The sequence below is a fragment of the Salvelinus alpinus genome, chromosome 12, assembly GCF_045679555.1.
Source record: "Salvelinus alpinus chromosome 12, SLU_Salpinus.1, whole genome shotgun sequence".
Lineage (NCBI taxonomy): Eukaryota > Metazoa > Chordata > Actinopteri > Salmoniformes > Salmonidae > Salvelinus > Salvelinus alpinus.
The window spans coordinates 46,627,160-46,645,753 of record NC_092097.1 but is presented as its reverse complement, the minus strand read 5'-3'; the positions used below and the strand labels follow the sequence as shown (position 1 = coordinate 46,645,753).

Here is an 18,594-nt window from a genome sequence, read left to right as displayed (position 1 = left end):
GTAGAATAATAGTGAAGACATCAAAACTATGAAAGAACACATATGGAATCATGTAGTAACCCAAAAAGTGTTAAACAAATCAAAATATATTTTATATTTTATATTCTTCAAAGTAACCACCCTTTGCCTTGATGACAGCTTTGAACACTCTTGGCATTTTCTCAACCAGCTTCACATGGAATGATTTTCCAACAGTCTTGAAGGAGTTCCCACTTATGTTGAGCACTTATTGGCTGCTTTTCCTTCACTCTGCAGTCAAACTCATCCCTAACCATCTAAATTGGGTTGAGATTGGGTAATTGTGGGTGCCAGGTCATCTGAAGCAGCACTCAATCACTCTCCTTCTTGGTCAAATAGCCCTTACAGAGCCTGAAGGTGTGTTTTGGGTCATTGTCCTGTTGAAAAACAAATGATAGTCCCACTAAGTGCAAACCAGGTGGGATGGCGTATCGCTGCAGAATGCTGTGGTAGCCATGCTGGCTAAGTGTGCCTTGAATTCTAAATAAATCACAGAATTTGTCACCAGCAAAGCACCATCACACCTCCTCCATGCTTCACGGTGGGAACCACACATGCAGAGATCATCCGTTCACCTTCTCTGTGTCTCACAAAGACATGGCGGTTGGAACCAAAAATCTCACATTTGGACTCATCTGCCCAAAGGACAGATTTCCACCGGTCTAATGTCCATTGCTCATGTTTCTCGGCCCAAGCAAGTCTCTTCTTATTATTGGTGTCCTTTAGTAGTGGTTTCTTTGCAGCAATTTGACCATAAAGGCCTGACTAACAGTCTCCTCTTAACAGTTGATGGTGAGATGTGTCTGTTACTGGAACTCTGTGAAGCATTTATTTGGGATGCAATTTGTGAGGCTGGTAACGCTAATGAACGTATCCTCTGCAGCAGAGGTAACTGAGTCTTCCTTTCCTGTGGCGGTCCTCATCTGCTTGATGCCTTTCTCTCCCTTGAAAAATTCTATCCAGTTTTCTTTCCTCTCATGTCTTCCTCCATTTAGTTAAGTATGCTTTTAGTAGGAATATGAACTGTCTTTTAAACCTTGAAATGCAAACCTTCTATACATCTGCTGAGATAGCAGGGAAACTGTACTACTATTCTGTTCGTTGGCAGTTTAGAGATATGGGAGGTGGTAGGTATTGTTTGTCACAATTATTACATATTTATACCATAACAGTACTTAATGACATTTTACAAGACCAAATAATAGACCAAACCCTTCCATCTCTTGTCTCACTCTCTCTCTGTCTCGCTCTCTCTCTGTCTCGCTCTCTCTCTGTCTCGCTCTCTCTCTGTCTCGCTCTCTCTCTGTCTCGCTCTCTCTCTCTCTGTCTCGCTCTCTCTCTCTCTGTCTCGCTCTCTCTCTCTCTGTCTCGCTCTCTCTCTGTCTCGCTCTCTCTCTGTCTCACTTACACACACACACTTATTTTCCCATTTATTTATTTTAATGGGAGTCTATGCACAGGTCAGGATGGCACCGTGCCTCCCTTCCCACTATTTGTTATTCTCCATATAATGAAATATCCCATGGCCAAGAGGATTGTTTCACGTTCCCCAAATAAATTAAATCGTAGCAAATGCCAATTTAAAAGAAGAACAACCTACCAACATTGTTTATTGAGATTTATGAGCTGTGGGCAGCTAGTTAAATTAAGAGGAACGTGACAGCGATTAATTTGCCAACCATATTCATTCCTTCCACACGGTCCATCGCGTCCCAAGTGTCTGCCCCCCCCAGCTTCCTTAGACGAAAACACTGGTCAAGTTAACCGCGCTTGTAACAACTTCACTTAAAGATTTCTGGATTGAATATTAAACTGCGTGTCTCTCAGTTGTCTGCCCTTCACCTAAACAAAAACACAGATGAAATTAACATCGCTTATAAGCACTTGGTATAACGACGTGGCGTAAAAGATCTCAAATATGTAATATTATACAGTGATAATTGGCATATTTCTCATTTGTCAGGTACACTCGATGGATGTTACTCTGTCCTTGTCCCCCCAACCCTTCCTTCATCCCTGTAAGTTTGCAGCACACACACCGCTCTAAAATTACCCTGTAATTACGTTCCGCTCCTCGAGCACCTCTTGCCCTGATAAGATTAGGATTCAGATGAAAAACATTGGGCTGCTTCTATGTCCTCCCACTTCCCGCCCTCAATCTCATTCTCTCAGGCGTATCTCCATATCTAAAAATATTTGTTCACTGGTTTAATATTACCTCTTTCAATCCAACTCTCAAGGCTGCCACTCATACCAGGCCACAACAGACACAGTAACCACTAGTACATCGATGAATTTGTTGTTGTCTCTCTCGGAAGAAGAAACCAGGCAGTGTTCTAGATTACATTTGTTGTTGTCTCTCTCGGAAGAAGAAACCAGGCAGTGTTCTAGATTACATTTGTTGTTGTCTCTCTCGGAAGAAGAAACCAGGCAGTGTTCTAGATTACATTTGTTGTTGTCTCTCTCGGAAGAAGAAACCAGGCAGTGTTCTAGATTACATTTGTTGTTGTCTCTCTCGGAAGAAGAAACCAGGCAGTGTTCTAGATTACATTTGTTGTTGTCTCTCTCGGAAGAAGAAACCAGGCAGTGTTCTAGATTACATTTGTTGTTGTCTCTCTCGGAAGAAGAAACCAGGCAGTGTTCTAGATTACATTTGTTGTTGTCTCTCTCGGAAGAAGAAACCAGGCAGTGTTCTAGATTACATTTGTTGTTGTCTCTCTCGGAAGAAGAAACCAGACAGTGTTCTAGATTACATTTGTTGAAGATGATGCAGCTGAAAGAATGCCCATTGGATTCAAGGGAAAAACAGACACTGAATATTTAGAATTTAGTAGAACATGCTAACATGTTAAGAAAGGAAAATGTAACCAGGAAGCAAATATATATTTTAATGATGTCTAAACCCTTAAAGCAACAATCTCAGGACACTAAATCCCTCAAGCAACAATCTTAGTACACTAAATCCCTCAAGCAACAATCTCAGGACACAAAACCCTTCAACCACCTTTTATATTTTTTCAATTCTATCTTTTTTCCACTTTTATTTCCTCTCGTGCCCCCTGCAAGGAGACTTTGTAGCATTTCAGAGGCCCGGGCTCTGCATAAACATTGAACACAATTTCCACTGTTGGGTGTTTGATCTTTGTCCAAATAGATAATTAGCTTGAAACGCCTTTAGCATGCCACCCACAGTCTCCTTGTCACCCTCATACCAAGAGGAGATGCTGAGAAACGTGGTAACGAACCAATTCTGCCAGGCACGCTCCCCGTGTACTGGCATCAGTGACGAGAGGTCCTGGGGTTAGTTTTGTGAGCATTTTATCGGCTATAAGCTATTTATAGCCCCATATCCACCCTCAGGATATCAGCATAATTTATTAACTGTCTGACTGGCTGGGACTAAGACGGCAGGGTGGAGATACTTTGTCTAGACTCTCTGTCAGCCATACTCAACAGGTGGACCACGGTCCGGACCCAGAACGGGGTCAATAGTTGGTCCCAACAAAACAAATACAAATAATTTAGGAACTCAGTCAGGTTATGACCCTTGGTTTGATCTAAACACATAATATTAAATATTAAAAAAGATATTAAAACTTAAACATTTTCTCTTCGCCCATGGCAAAATGGCTAGAATTGCAGGAAATTAGTTTTAAACAGCAAAATGTTCTCTCGGCCTACAAGAGGAATGTGAACAGGTTGAACAGCTTGGGGTCACATGGGTTGAGAGGTGGGGTTTGTGACTACGCCGATAAATGACAATATCCATTAAGACCTTTTCCACATAGGAAATTTGTGTGACCGGACTTTTTCAAATAGTTACTTGAGTACCCCTGCTCTATTTGGTGTTGTTGCTGTTGTCTTCCCAAGACAGACAATGTATGGTGCTTCTCTTCCCCTGACTCAAAGATTCACTATGGCTTTTTAGATATGATAATGCCATGAAAATGTCTGTAAGGTGGATAATGCAGCTGAGGTAGATGATGTAAGTTACAGCTCCAAATACTCCATCTACAAGTGGCTTATCATGCAAATGGGTGCAAAAGTAGTGCTTCAAATGTTACTGGCAACGATACAAGCTGTAGTGCGCACCACTGTATACCTGCTAGGATGCTTTAGAGCAGCACGTCGCTGTTTGTGTTGGATTCAAGGGAAAGACAGAGACACACTGAATATTTTGAATTTAGACAGACTTGAATTTAATAGAGCATGCATAAGCTAAGAATGGAACATTTTACCCAGGAGATAAAAAATGTTTGAAATGATGTCAAATTGACATCATAACATAGTTTAACCACTTTATGGTGATTCTGATGTCATTTGAGTGTTGTTTTGTCATTATGGAAAACGACTTCTCTTCCCTTGACCCAAAGATTCACTATGGCTTTTTACACGTCTGTGTTTGTGTTGCTAAAAAAAAAGACATATAAAGACGTTTTATTGTCACATACACCAAATACAGTAGGTGCAGTGAAAGGTGTTGTTTTACAGGGTCAGCCACAGTAGTACGGCGCCCTTGGAGCAAAGTAGGGTTAAGCGCCTTGCTCAAGGGCACATCGACTGATTTTTCATCTTGCCGGCTTGGGTATTTCGAACCAGCGACCTTTCAATTACTGGCCCAGCGCTCTAACCGCTATGTGGGTGGTGGGATGCTAGCAGGCGATTCCTAGGGCTCAGGGGGGGGAAGATAAGAAATGAGGGGAGTCTTTTATTTCAGTCGTTCCGGTGGAATGAGGGCTTTGAGTGTATATTCTGACAAGAGCACATCCCAAGTGGGGGCCTGTCTCAAAGACAAGGTGAGTGAGGTATAATCAGAGAAACAGAGGAAAGGAAAAGAGAGCCAGGAGGGACTAGAAAAAGGAGGTCAGACGGAAAAGACTAAACTGAAAAAATGAAAATGCTGTTGGAGTTTTGAGGCTTTTATGCTAAGTGACTTGCCTCGTTTATCGCATTTCTCCCTCTCGTTCTCACCCACCTCAAGACAAAGTAGACATGTTGCCAAGTAGAAAGACAAAGTAGACATGTTGCCAAGTGGAAAGCTCTTGATTACAGTGTGCAGCGTTCCACAGATAGCGCAGACATATGCTGCTGTTTTACTGTAGCTTTATATATTGGCAGGAGCTTTGGCAAATATCTGTCGCTGAGCAAATGTGTTAGTATAAAGTAATGTAATTTCCCACTTTATTTTTTGCATACAATATAGCTCAGTATTTGTATTATTTATTTTATAAAGTCTTCTCTTCTCATCTTTATCAAGGTTGCCAATAATAATCGCCCCCATTGTATCTGGGAGAGTTTCACAGTGGTGGGCTGCTCTTTACCAGATTGCTGTTGGGGGAGAGAAAGAGGGGAGAAAAGAGGAGAGATGTTTATTTCAAGTAATTGGAGTGAATTAAGGGACAAAACACAGAGGAGGCACAGACAATACTTTTTATTGAATATCTTTTCTAGGTAATTGTCTTTCGTGTCTTCCATTTTTCTCTATCCCGCCTGTTCTGTAATTGATCTTCCCCTTCTCCCCTTTCTATCTCCCTCCCCTCTCTGTCTCTCACTCTTCCTCTTTCTATCTCTCTCCCTCTGTCTCTCACTCTTCCTTTTTCTATCTCCCTCCCCCTCTGTCTCTCACTCTTCCTTTTTCTATCTCTCCCCTCTCATGTCTCTCACTCTTCCTTTTTCTATCTCTCTCCCTCTGTCTCTCACTCTTCCTTTTTCTATCTCCCTCCCCCTCTGTCTCTCACTCTTCCTTTTTCTATCTCCCTCCCCTCTCTGTCTCTCACTCTTCCTCTTTCTATCTCTCTCCCCTCTTCCTCTTTCTATCTCTCTCCCCTCTCTGTCTCTCACTCTTCCTCTTTCTATCCCTCTCCCCTCTCTCTCACTCTTCCTTTTTCTATCGCTCTCCCTCTGTCTCTCACTCTTCCTTTTTCTATCTCCCTCCCCTCTCTGTCTCTCACTCTTCCTTTTTCTATCTCCCTCCCCTCTCTGTCTCTCACTCTTCCTCTTTCTATCTCTCTCCCCTCTCTGTCTCTCACTCTTCCTATTTCTATCTCTCTCCCCTCTCTGTCTCTCACTCTTCCTCTTTCTATCTCCCTCCCCTCTCTGTCTATTCCTCTTTCTATCTCTCTCCCCTCTCTGTCTCTCTCTCTTCCTCTTTCTATCTCCCTCCCCTCTCTGTCTCTCACTCTTCCTCTTTCTATCTCTCTCCCATCTCTGTCTCTCTCTTCCTCTTTCTATCTCCCTCCCCTCTCTGTCTCTCTCTCTCTCTTCCTCTTTATATCTCCCTCCCCTCTCTGTCTCTCTCTCTTCCTCTTTCTATCTCCCTCCCCTCTCTGTCTCTCTCTCTTCCTCTTTCTATCTCTCTCCCCTCTCTGTCTCTCTCTCTTCCTCTTTCTATCTCCCTCCCCTCTCTGTCTCTCACTCTACCTCTCTCTCTCCCCTCTCTGTCTCTCACTCTTCCTCTTTCTATCTCCCTCCCCTCTCTGTCTCACTCTTCCTCTTTCTATCTCCCTCCCCTCTCTGTCTCTCACTCTTCCTCTTTCTATCTCCCTCCCCTCTCTGTCTCTCACTCTTCCTTTTTATATCTCTCTCCCTCTGTCTCTCACTCTTCCTCCTTCTATCTCCCTCCCCTCTCTGTCTCACTCTTCCTCTTTCTATCTCCCTCCCCTCTCTGTCTCTTCCTCTTTCTATCTCCCTCCCCTCTCTGTCTCTCACTCTTCCTCTTTATATCTCCCTCCCCTCTCTGTCTCTCTCTCTTCCTCTTTCTATCTCCCTCCCCTCTCTGTCTCTCACTCTTCCTCTTTCTATCTCCCTCCCCTCTCTGTCTCTCACTCTTCCTCTTTCTATCTCCCTCCCCTCTCTGTCTCTCCCTTCCTCTTTCTATCTCCCTCCCCTCTATGTCTCTCACTCTTCCGCTGTCTATCTCCCTCCCCTCTGTCTGTCATTCTTCATCTTTCTATCTCCCTCCCCTCTCTTCCTCTTTCTATCTCCCTCCCCTCTCTGTCTCTCACTCTTTCTATCTCCTTCCCCTCTCTGTCTCTCTCTCTTCCTCTTTCTATCTCCCTCCCCTATCTGTCTCACTCTTCCTCTTTCTATCTATCTCCCTCCCCTCTCTCTCTTCCTCTTCCTCTTTCTATCTCCTTCCCCTCTCTCTCCCTCTTCCTCTTTCTATCTCCCTCCCCTCTCTGTCTCTCACTCTTCCTCTTTCTATCTCCCTCCCCTCTCTGTCTCTCACTCTTCCTCTTTCTATCTCCCTCCCCTCTCTGTCTCACTCTTCCTCTTTCTATCTCCCTCCCCTCTCTGTCTTCCTCTTCCTCTTTCTATCTCCCTCCCTGCTCTCTCTCCCTCTTCCTCTTTCTATCTCCCTCCCCTCTCTGTCTCACTCTTCCTCTTTCTATCTCTCTCCCTCCCCTCTCTGTCTCACTCTTCCTCTTTCTATCTCTCTCCCTCCCCTCTATGTCTCACTCTTCCTCTTTCTATCTCCCTCCCCCCTCTGTCTCTCACTCTTCTTCTTTCTATCTCTCTCCCTCTGTCTCTCACTCTTCCTCTTTCTATCTCCCTCCCCTCTGTCTTTCACTCTTCCCTGTTCTATCTCTCCTCTCTGTATTCCTCCCTCTTTCTCCTCTTTCTATCTCTCTCCCTGTTCCCCCCCTCCCCCATAGTCCCTCTCCCTCTCTCTGGTGAACATGTTTTTCATCAGAAGGCCGGGTAATTGAATGAGCTGCTCCTGCTGTCACTCGCCCTGTCGCCCTGTCATTCCCATCAGCGGGTGACGGGCGGGCGAGGGACGGGGGTGGTGTGGTGAGGGGCTGGGGGTGGTGTGGTGAGGGGCTGGGGGTGGTGTGGTGAGGGGCTGGGGGTGGTGTGGTGAGGGACGGGGGTGGTGTGGTGAGGGGCTGGGGGTGGTGTGGTGAGGGACGGGGGTGGTGTGGTGAGGGGCTGGGGGTGGTGTGGTGAGGGGCTGGGGGTGGTATGGTGAGGGGACGGGGGTGTAGAGCAGGGGCCAAGCTTGTCACACCACCAGCACCCCCCTCCTTGTAATCAAAATGAACATTCGCCTCCCTGTGCAGTGGCCCCATGGGAGACCCTATTTCGGGGCTATCGCCTCTCTCCCTCCTCCATCCCTTCCATTTCTCCACTTCGCTCCCGCCTTCTCTTTCCATCATGCCCATGACCGATCTTTCTGTTGTGAAAGAGTAGGCAGCTGAGTAGACCTGTGGCACAGGTAAAATTGCAAAGAGCTCCTCTCCTGTGTTATACCTATGTCCCTGCAAAAGACCACCAATTATGATTTTTTGTTGTTGTTTCGTCTGATTTCCAACGTTCCGGGACTACTTTGAGTGGAGCCCTTTTCTAGACAAGGTCAGGTGATTGGGGAAGCCGTGTCTGAGTTATCGAGATCAAAGAAATGAATACTTTTATCGCTCTTACTCAGTGCTGTGGGTGACGTACTGAAGGTTATCGTACAGAAAGTTCTACAGTGCAGAAGTATGTAACTGTTGATTCATTACACGGCAGGTTGACAAAGATAGTGCCCGACAGTAGTTTGAAAAAGATACTGGCTACAGCATCCATATAAGGACAACTAAACTCCTTCAGTTGTCAGTCATGTTCATGTGACATTAATGTTTATGTAGTGTGCACCTCATTATTTTATTCAAAGTTTTTGTCAAAAGAGACCTATATTGTGACACCTTCGAGTGATGTATAGTTGACGTTTTTGACAAATGTGTTCTTGACATAGACATGCAGCTAACTCACACAGTGATTAATTACGCAATAAAAGCAAATAGCAGCTTATAATTCAAACGTCTATCCCCTACCTTAATACACCCTAAACCAAGACCTACACTCATCTTGACTAGCCATACCTTAACAGTAACACAGACTCCTAGAGGTGAGGTGATGCATGTGAGTTGTGATGAGCTCACATTATAGCCTTTCTATAAACAGTATATCCCAAGCACAAACCTGAAGGAAGCTTGGTCTCGATGGTCCTTTCCGGATCTGGCTATTATTACCAATGACATGTCGCCATGGCAACAACTTATCCACAGGAGTGAGGGGTCATGGACGTGGCAACACTTCCTCAGACTACCTGTCACTAGGCACTACCCAGGAAAGGCCCGCTACTCTTGGGATGTGAAGAGGGAGGACTGGCCTGAATAGATCAAATGTTGTATATATCATAGACAGTTAGTGTAGCTAGTAACCTGCCGTGTCTTTGAAAACCAGGCCAGATCACAATTTTCTGGCATTGATCTTCTGAGTGTCCGGACTTGAATAATATTGCTTTAGTGCGTAGGTGGTTTTTAATCTACAGGTCAAACTAAACACACTCAAACCAAAATGAAATTGCTTTACTTGTTGTATTCAGACCTGTTCACATCAGTCTCGGTGTGAAAAACCATGACAAGTTTGCTAACAAAACCGCAACGTTGCCCCAAATGATGACTGTTATCTGGGGAAACTAATTTAAAAAGATTAAGATATTTAGATGGAATGAAGAGCATGCACTGTATTTTCAAAAGGCAAATAAAATGTTGAAAAATATCATTACACAATAAAGAAAGCGCTTTCAATAACTGTTTTACTCTCCTGAGATGTACAGTGCCTTTAGAAACTATTGACTTTTTCCAAACTTTGTTGTGCTACAGCCTGAATTTAAAATTGATCAAATTTAGATTTTGTGTCACTGGCCTACACATAATACCCCATAATGTCAAAGTGGAATTATGTTTTTAGAAATGTTTACAAATTAATTAAAAATGAAAAGCTGAAATGTCTTGAGTCAATAAGTATTCAACCACTTTGCTACGCCAAGCCTAAATAAGCTCAGGACTTAAAATGTGCTTAACATGTCACATAATAAGTTGCATGGACTCACTCTGTGTGCAATAATAGTGTTTAACATTATTTTTGAATAACTACTTCATCTCTGTACCCCACACATACAATTATCTGTAAGGTCCCTCAGTAGAGCAGTGAATTTCAAACACAGATTCAACCACAAAGACCAGGGAGGTTTTCCGATGCCTCGCAAAGAAGGCCACCTACAGTATTGGTAGATACAGGCGTCCTTACTAACTCAGTTGCCGGAGAGGAAGGAAACCGCTCAGGGATTTCACCATGAGGCCAATGGTGACTTTAAAACAGTTACAGAGTTTAATGGCTGTGATAGGAGAAAACTGAGGATGGATCAACAACATTGCAGTTACTCCACAATACTAACCTAAATGACAGAGTGAAAAGAATGAAGCCTGTACAGAATACAAATATTCCAAAACATGCATCCTGTTTGCAAAAAGGCACTAAAGTAAAAGTGCAAAAAATCTGGCAAAGAAATCAACTTCATGTCCTGATTACAAAGCGTTATGTTTGGGGCAAATCCAACGCAACACATCACTGAGTAGCACTCTTCATATTTTCAAGCATGGTGGTGGCTGCATCATACTATGTGTATGCTAGTCATCGGCAAGGACTAGGGAGTTTTTTAGGATAAAAATAAATAGAATTGAGCTAAGCACAGGCGAAATCCAAGATGAAAACCTGGTTCAGTCTGCTTTCCAACAGACACTGGGAGACAAATTCACCTTTCAGCCAAATAGGTAAAATATACACTGGATTTACTTACCAAGATGACATTGAATGTTCCTGAATAGCCTAGTTACAGTTTTTACTTAAAATCTATGGCAAGAGTTGAAAATGTCTTTCTAGCAAGGATTAACTTCCAACTTGACATAGCCTGAAGAATTTTTTAAAGAATAATTTGCAAATATTGTACATTCCAGGTGTACAAAGCTCTTAGAGATTTACCCAGAAAGACTCACAGCTGTAATCGCTGCTAAAGGTGATTCTAAACATGTATTTACTCAAATGGTTGAATACTTATGGAACCAAGATATAATAATGTTACATTTTTTATGATCATTTAAAAAAAAAAAGAATCTTCCCTTTGACATGACAGAGTATTTTGTGTAGATCGTTGACAAAAAAATGACAATTAAATCCATTTTAATCCCATCTTGTAACATAACAAAATGTGTAATAAGTCAAGGGGTGTGAATAATTCTGAAGGCACTGTATAGTATGTTTAAGATCAAAGTCTAGTTTTGTATATTATTTTTGATGAATCCTGTTAGCTACTTTAAAATTGAGATATTCTATTGATAACATTTCAAAATGTGTTTATTCATTGGTCATAGATATTGGATGCCTATTTGTAATGAATGATTTCTCTTCTTCAACTGGCTCTAGTCTTTTCATAGAGGACTGAGGGACATGGCACCATAAACTGAGAATCAAAAGCAAAACCCAGACAAAGACATATATCATCTTTGGATTCTCACTTCTGAAATTAGGTTTGTTTTGTTACAAAAGTTTAGTTGCTAATTGTTGACCTCAAACGTTGGCTTGAGTGATGCCTGTATGGTTCATACACATTTCTGGACAATATTCTGTCCATGTACAGTAAGGCACCCCTTTTGGCTCAACAGAAGCACCAGAGGCAAAGGTTATGTATAGCCTCTAACTTGGTATTCTCCCACTGTTTAGATGATTGATGGATGGTCAGACAAGAATCAAACCTTACAATCTGTTTCATGTATTAGTTAATGGGCCTGTATTGATTGTGTTGGAGATGATCTAGTCTACAATCAAGTTCTGGATTATAATGGTTGCAATAGTTATGTCATGTAAGGACAGGGAATAGTGTAAATGAACTGGTATTATACAACAGTGACAGTCAGGGGTCCCACCAACGTGCTGTAGCCCAGCTATTTTAACTAAGTACCTGCTGACAGGGTGGGGAAACCCCACTGTAAAGCTGTGGAGGATGAATAAAATACATAACATTCATCTACACAGCAAGTTTAGCTGTGTGTGTGTGTGTGTGTGTGTGTGTGTGTGTGTGTGTGTGTGTGTGTGTGTGTGTGTGTGTGTGTGTGTGTGTGTGTGTGTGTGTGTGTGTGTGTGTGTGTGTGTGTGTGTGTGTGTGTGTGTGTGTGTGTGTGTGTGTGTGTGTGTGTGTGTGTGTGTGTGGGAGGGAGGGAGGGAGGGAGAGAGGGGAACCTGTGTGGGAGTGGAAGGTGTGGGAGGACAACGGTGTGCGTGGAGACTGCTGGAAACACACACTTCCACACACACACACACACACACACTGGCGACTAGAAATGCACTTCACACACTATGACGTTCCTGAGTCATTCCACCTCAAAAAGTACAAGACACCCACCATCTCAGATTGTTTGGAAATCGTTTCTGTAGTTAGAAACAGGTGAGATTAGAATTCCTGAAACATTATTTTGTTGAAATATTATTTGATCTCTGAGAAATTAAGCTAATTGATTGCTGCCAAATTGGCAATTTTTAATTAATAGGATTAATATAATCTTCAATAAATATAGTACATAACATCCGAATAGTTCTTCCTAACAATGAGTAAGACATGATGATCCAATAAAATTATACTTTATTTTTATTTTTTAAACAACCAGTATACAGTATCAGTTATTGTATGTCTGACAAGTAGTATGGAGCTGCTGCTTGGAATATTGTTTCTTCATCTTTTGTAATGTATTCTCTGGGAATCTGGTGATGGTTTTCTTCCCCTGTTCAGAGAAATAAGCCATTAAAGTCCCTTGCATTCTTTACCATAAATGGGTGTGAAAGTACCAAGTTTTAACCACTAGATGCCGCTGTTCCTGCTACTGCCACCACACCCTTTTATCCATTTTGCTGGTCTCTTGTGTTAACTAAATGGAACACAACATTTTCTTTACAACTTTGGGTAGAAAACAAATAGCTTTTCCTCATGATTAAAATAAATCGTGTGGTCAACTGTGTGGTCAAGCCAGTCCTCCATGAAAGCAATTCAGTTTGTTCTTCTCCTAGCAACCTAATGCTTCAACTCCTTGAATAGTCAAAAAATGGTGGGACTTTTACCAATAAAGACCATTAGAGACCATAACATTGAAACCATTAGAACTGCTGGAGCCTAATGGTTTGCCTGTTCGCCAATCGCCAGGAATGGTATAACTAATCCAGACCTTTTTTTAAAGGGAATAAACCACAAACAGAGGGGCCGTTTCCTGTACACAAATTAAGTGTCTACGACGTGGACAAACTGAATTGCTTTCATGGAGGACTTTAATTGTGAGAATGATCACACAATTTATTTTAATCATGAGCAAAAGCAATTGGTTTTCTACCCAAAGTTGCAAAGAAAAGTTGGAAGAAATCTATCACCAGATTCACAGGGAATATATTACAAAGGTTGAAGAAACAATACTCCAAGCTGCAGCTCCATACTACTTGTCAGACATACAGAACTGATATTTTTTGGGGGGATTCCTCATGTCTTACTCATTGTTAGGAAGAATTATAGTCCAAAATGGATGTTTGGTAATGTATTTATGGAAGATAATATGAATCCTATCAAAATGGCCAATTTGGGTGCAATCAAATTATATCTCAACAAAATTATGTTTCAGAAATGCTAATCTTATCGGTTTCTATCTACAGAAACGATTTCAGAACAATCTGAGATGGTTGGTGACATGGCTTGCTAAAAAGACATGACGTATTGACTTCACTCATATTGATCATCTCTATTACCTGCTGTGCTGCAGTTCCACAATATATCCCTGAGATGAAACCAGGGCCGCAACTTTCTGTGTGTGTGTGTGTGTGTGTGTGTGTGTGTGTGTGTGTGTGTGTGTGTGTGTGGGTGGGTTTGTACTTATATGTGCGTACGTGTGTGTTTAACAGAACCAAGGGTGTTAGGGTGTCTTTCCTGACAGCAACAAAATCTGAGTGTGCCCTTGTGAAGTAATCAGGCTGTCACAGTGGCTTAGCAGAGAATACAGAAGACCTGGAATGCTGGGTAGAGAAGTTTCAAGGGCTTTGTAAGCATTGTGGACAGCCTTGTAAAGAGGCTGTCAACCCGACAGGTGTGTGTGTGTTGCAAGGTTGTTTACGACAACACCCTTAGATCTCACAGCAAGCATGTTAATCATCCTATCTCTTAGAGGATGTATAATGCAATGTCAAGTGGATGGAGCAAATCATTCAATTACATGATGGATTTGACCGTCTGTCAACTTGTTCGGATTCTGAATGTTGTGTCAACAATTGTTGCAGATTCATACCAATATAAATATCAATCAATCAATCAAATATATTTATAAAGCCTTTTTTACATCAGCAGATGTCACAAAGGGCTATACAGAAACCCAGCCTAAAACCCCAAACAGCAAGCAATGAAGATGTAGAAGCACGGTGGCTAGGAAAAACTCCCTAGAAAGACAGGAACCTAGAAAGAAACCTAGAGAGGAACCAGGTTATGAGGGGTGGCTGTGCCGGGTGGAGATTATAAGAGTACATGGCCATTAAGGCCAGATTGTTCTTCAAGATGTTCAAACGTTCATAGATGACCAGCAGGGTCAAATAATAATCACAGTGGTTGTAGAGTGTGCCAGAGGTCAGTACCTCAGGAGTAAATCTCAGTTGGCTTTTCATAGCCAAGCATTCAAAGGTTGAGACAGCAGGTGCGGTAGAGAGAGAGAGAGTCGAAAACAGCAGGTCCGGAACAAGGTAACATGTCTGGTGAACAGGTCAGGGTTCCATAGCCGCAGGCAGAACTATTGAAACTGGAGCAGCAGCACGACCAGGTGGACTGGGGACAGCCATGAGTCATCAGGTCAGGTAGTCCTGAGACATGCTCCTAGGGCTCAGGTCCTCTGGGAGGGGAGGGAGAGAGAGAGAGAGAGAATTAGAGGGATCATATTTAAATTCACCCAGGACACCAGATAAGACACGAGAATTACACGAGATATAACAGACTGACCCTAGCCCCCCGGCACATAGACTATTGCTGCATAGATACTGGAGGCTGAGAAGGGGGGGTCGGGGGACACTGTGGCCCCGTCCGACGAGGGATATCAGCCAACTTACTACCCTAAGACAAGGCTGAGTATAGCCCACGAAGATCTCCTCCACCGCACGAGCCAGAGGGGGCGCAGAACCGGACAGGAAGATCACGTCAGTGACTCAACACACTCAAGTGACACACCTCCTAGGGACAGCATGGAAGAGCACTAGTAAGCCAGTGACTCAGTCCACGCAATACTGTCAGAGGCAGAGAATCCCATTGGAGAGAGGGGAGCCGGCCAGGCAGAGACAGCAAGGGCGGTTCGTCGATCAAGTGCCTTGCCGTTCACCTTCGCACCCCTGGGCCCAACTACACTCAATCATAGGACCTACTGAAGAGATGAGCCTTCAGTTTGCTTTGAAATTTTAGGGACAATAAGGAGGCCTGCGTCTTGTGACCGTAGCATACGTGTAGGTATGTATGGCAGGATCAACTCAGAGCGATAGGTAGGAGCAAGCCCATGTAATGCTTTGTAGGTTAGCAGTAAAACCTTAAAATCAGCCCTAGCCTTTACAGGAAGCCAGAGGCTAGTAATGGAGTAATATGATAAAATTGTTTGGTTCTAGTCAAGGTTCTAGCAGCTGTGTTTAGCACTAACTGAAGTGTATTTACTGCTTTATCCGGGTAGCCGGAGAGTAGAGCATTGCAATAGTCTAATCTAGAAGTGAGAAAAGTATGAGTTAGTTTTTCTTGCATCGTTTTTCGACAAAAGGTTTCTGATATTTGCAATGTTACGAAAATGGAAAAAAACTGTCCTTGAAATATTCTTGATATATTTGTCAAAAGAGAGATCAGGGTCCAAAGTAAAGCAGAGGTCCTTCGCAGTTTTATTTGAGACAACTGAACAACTTTCAAGATTAATTGTCATATCCAACAGCAGATCTCATTGTTTCTTGGGACCTAGAACTAGCATCTGTTCTCTCTGAGTTTAAAAGTAAAACATTTGCCACCATCCACTTCCTTATGTCTGAAACACAGGCTTCCAGGGTAGGCAATTTTTGGGCTTTACCATGTTTCATCGAAATGTACAGCTGTGTGCCATCCGCATAGCAGTGAAAGTTGACATTGTGTTTCCGGATGACATCACCAAGAGGTAAAATATATAGTGAAAACAATAGTGGTCCTAAAACAGAACCTTGAGGAACAAACCATCCACGGAGACAAACTGATATCTTGCAGAGCCTTGGTCTGGCGCCATTAAAAGGTCAAACATTGTGAATTGTTTTTCTATATAAATGATCTTCTTGTGAAGAGAAACCTGATGCTTCTATCCTCTCTCTGTCGTTGACAAACGTCTAATGAAACTATTCCCAAACCATGGCTCACAACAAATTGATCAATAGCGGTACCAGAAATGTAAAAGCTGCCCCCTTGTTAAATAGGGATTCCCCTCTTAACACCAGCCCGTCCAGCCTCCATTTTTCAATCTAATGTCATTATAATTACCCTGATCACCTCATACATCATTTGATAGAAACTCCGATAGGCCCTAAAAATATTTGGTCTGCTTGGATTGAATGGTAACCCCTCATCTATTTTCTATGGTTGCGTCCCATATTGCACCCTATTCCCTATGTATGGGCTCTGGTAAAAAAGTAGCGCACTATATAGGGAATAAGGTGCCATTTGGGATGCAGAACATGTGTGGAGGAGGAGAAGAATCTCCCTGGACTGCCCCGGTCTGTTTATATGAAAGATAATTTAGTCATCCCAAAATCTGATCTGAGGTCAGGCCTCTTCCACTGGGTGTATTATGTGGTGTGCTAATGTGGAGTGATGGGCTGTTTTCTGACCTGTTGATTTGGAGTCTGAAGGTGCGGTAGTAAAGGTATCAGGATTGACCATTTAGACCACAACTGTTAACATGAGGTGAGCTATGGTGTGTTTCCATATCTATTTCACTCAAGGTCTCGACCTTCCATACCATGTACACATGCTTGCGTACAGAGTGGCACACTAATAGATCCATTCCACATGCATTACAATAGCTAGTTATGTACACAAATCACCCACACAGGACCCGAAACCAATACTTATAATTGTTTTGTATTTCTTTCTTTCCTCTCCCTGAACTGTCTCTCTCTCCAGTGGGATCCCAGGGAAGAAGTGTGGGAACATCATATTCACCGCTGAGGAACTGAGTAACTGCAGGGTCAGTAAAACACACGTTGTTTAGTTTATCTCTGGTTATCACACACACACACACACACATTTTGTTCTCAGTGGTGTAAAGTACTTAAGAAGTACTTAAGTAAAAATACTTTAAAGTACTACTTAAGCTGTTTTTTAGGGTATCTGTATATTACTTTACTATTTATATTTTTGATACTTTTACTTCACTACATTCCTAAAGAAAATAATGTACTTTTTACTCCATACATTTTTCTTGACACCAAAAAAGAAATCGTTACATTTTGAATGCTTAGCAGGACAGGAAAATGGTCCAATTCACTCACTTATCAAGAGAACATCCCTGGTCATCCTACTGCCTCTGATCTGGCAGACACACTAAACACACATGCTTCGTCTGTAAATTATGTCTGAGTGTTGGTGTGCCACTGGCTATCCGTACATTAAAATAACGTGAAAATGGTGCCTTCTGATTTGCTTAATGTAAGGAATATGAAACGATTTATAATTGTACTTTTACTTTTGATACTTAAGTATATTTCAGACCAAATACTTTTAGACTTTAACTTTTTTTTTTAAGTAGTATTTTACTGGGTGACTTTCACTTTTACTAGCCATTTTCTACGAAGGTTTCTTTGCTTTTATTCAAGTATGACAGTTGGGTACTTTTTTCAAAACTGTTTGTTCTTCTATCCTCGTGGGGACATAAAATTGATTTCCATTCAAAATCCTATTTCCCCTAACCCCTGAACCTAACACTAACTCTAACCCTAACCTTAACACCTAACCTAAACCTAAACTTGACTCTTAACTCTTAACCCTAACCACTAACCCCTTACCCTAACCCTAATTCTAACCCTACCCCTAATTGTAACCCTAAACCTAATCCCTAAGCTTAAAATAGTCTTTGTCCTCATGGGGATGTGGGAAATGTCGCCACGAGGGAGATTTTTCCTTGTTTTACTATCCTTGTGGGGACTTTAGGTTCCCACAAGGATAGAAGAATTAACACATACACACACAAAGATTTGAGATGGAAAAAATAAAAAGGGAACACAGAGCAAGACAATCACAGGTCACATCTCTACTAGGTCATATTTCTACTTTAGACTAGGCCATACTGTATCTTTACTTTAGCCTAGGTCACAACTCTACTTTAGGCTAGGTCACAACTCTACTTTAGGCTAGGTCACAACTACTTTAGGCTAGGTAATAACTCTACTTTAGGCTAGGTAATAACTCTACTTTAGGCTAGGTAATAACTCTACTTTAGGCTAGGTCATATCTCTACTTTAGGCTAGGTCACAACTCTACTTTAGGCTAGGTCATATCTCTACTTTAGGCTAGGTCACAACTCTACTTTAGGCTAGGTCATATCTCTACTTTAGGCTAGGTCATAACTCTGCTTTAGGCTAGGTCATAACTCTGCTTTAGGCTAGGTCATATCTCTACTTTAGGCTAGGTCATATCTCTACTTTAGGCTAGGTCATATCTCTACTTTAGGCTAGGTCATAACTCTGCTT

The 18,594-nt window shown here is 42.3% G+C and overlaps 1 protein-coding gene across 2 annotated transcripts in view; it reads left to right on the top strand.

The window, feature by feature from the left end:
• LOC139536251 (copine-9-like) overlaps positions 1-18,594 on the top strand; it is a 147,137-nt gene that overhangs the window by 78,644 nt on the left and 49,899 nt on the right. For both annotated transcript variants that reach the window (XM_071336610.1, XM_071336611.1), the window contains exon 8: positions 17,030-17,093. In XM_071336610.1, the coding sequence (XP_071192711.1) occupies positions 17,030-17,093 (64 nt within the window). The remainder of the gene's footprint in view (positions 1-17,029; positions 17,094-18,594) is intronic.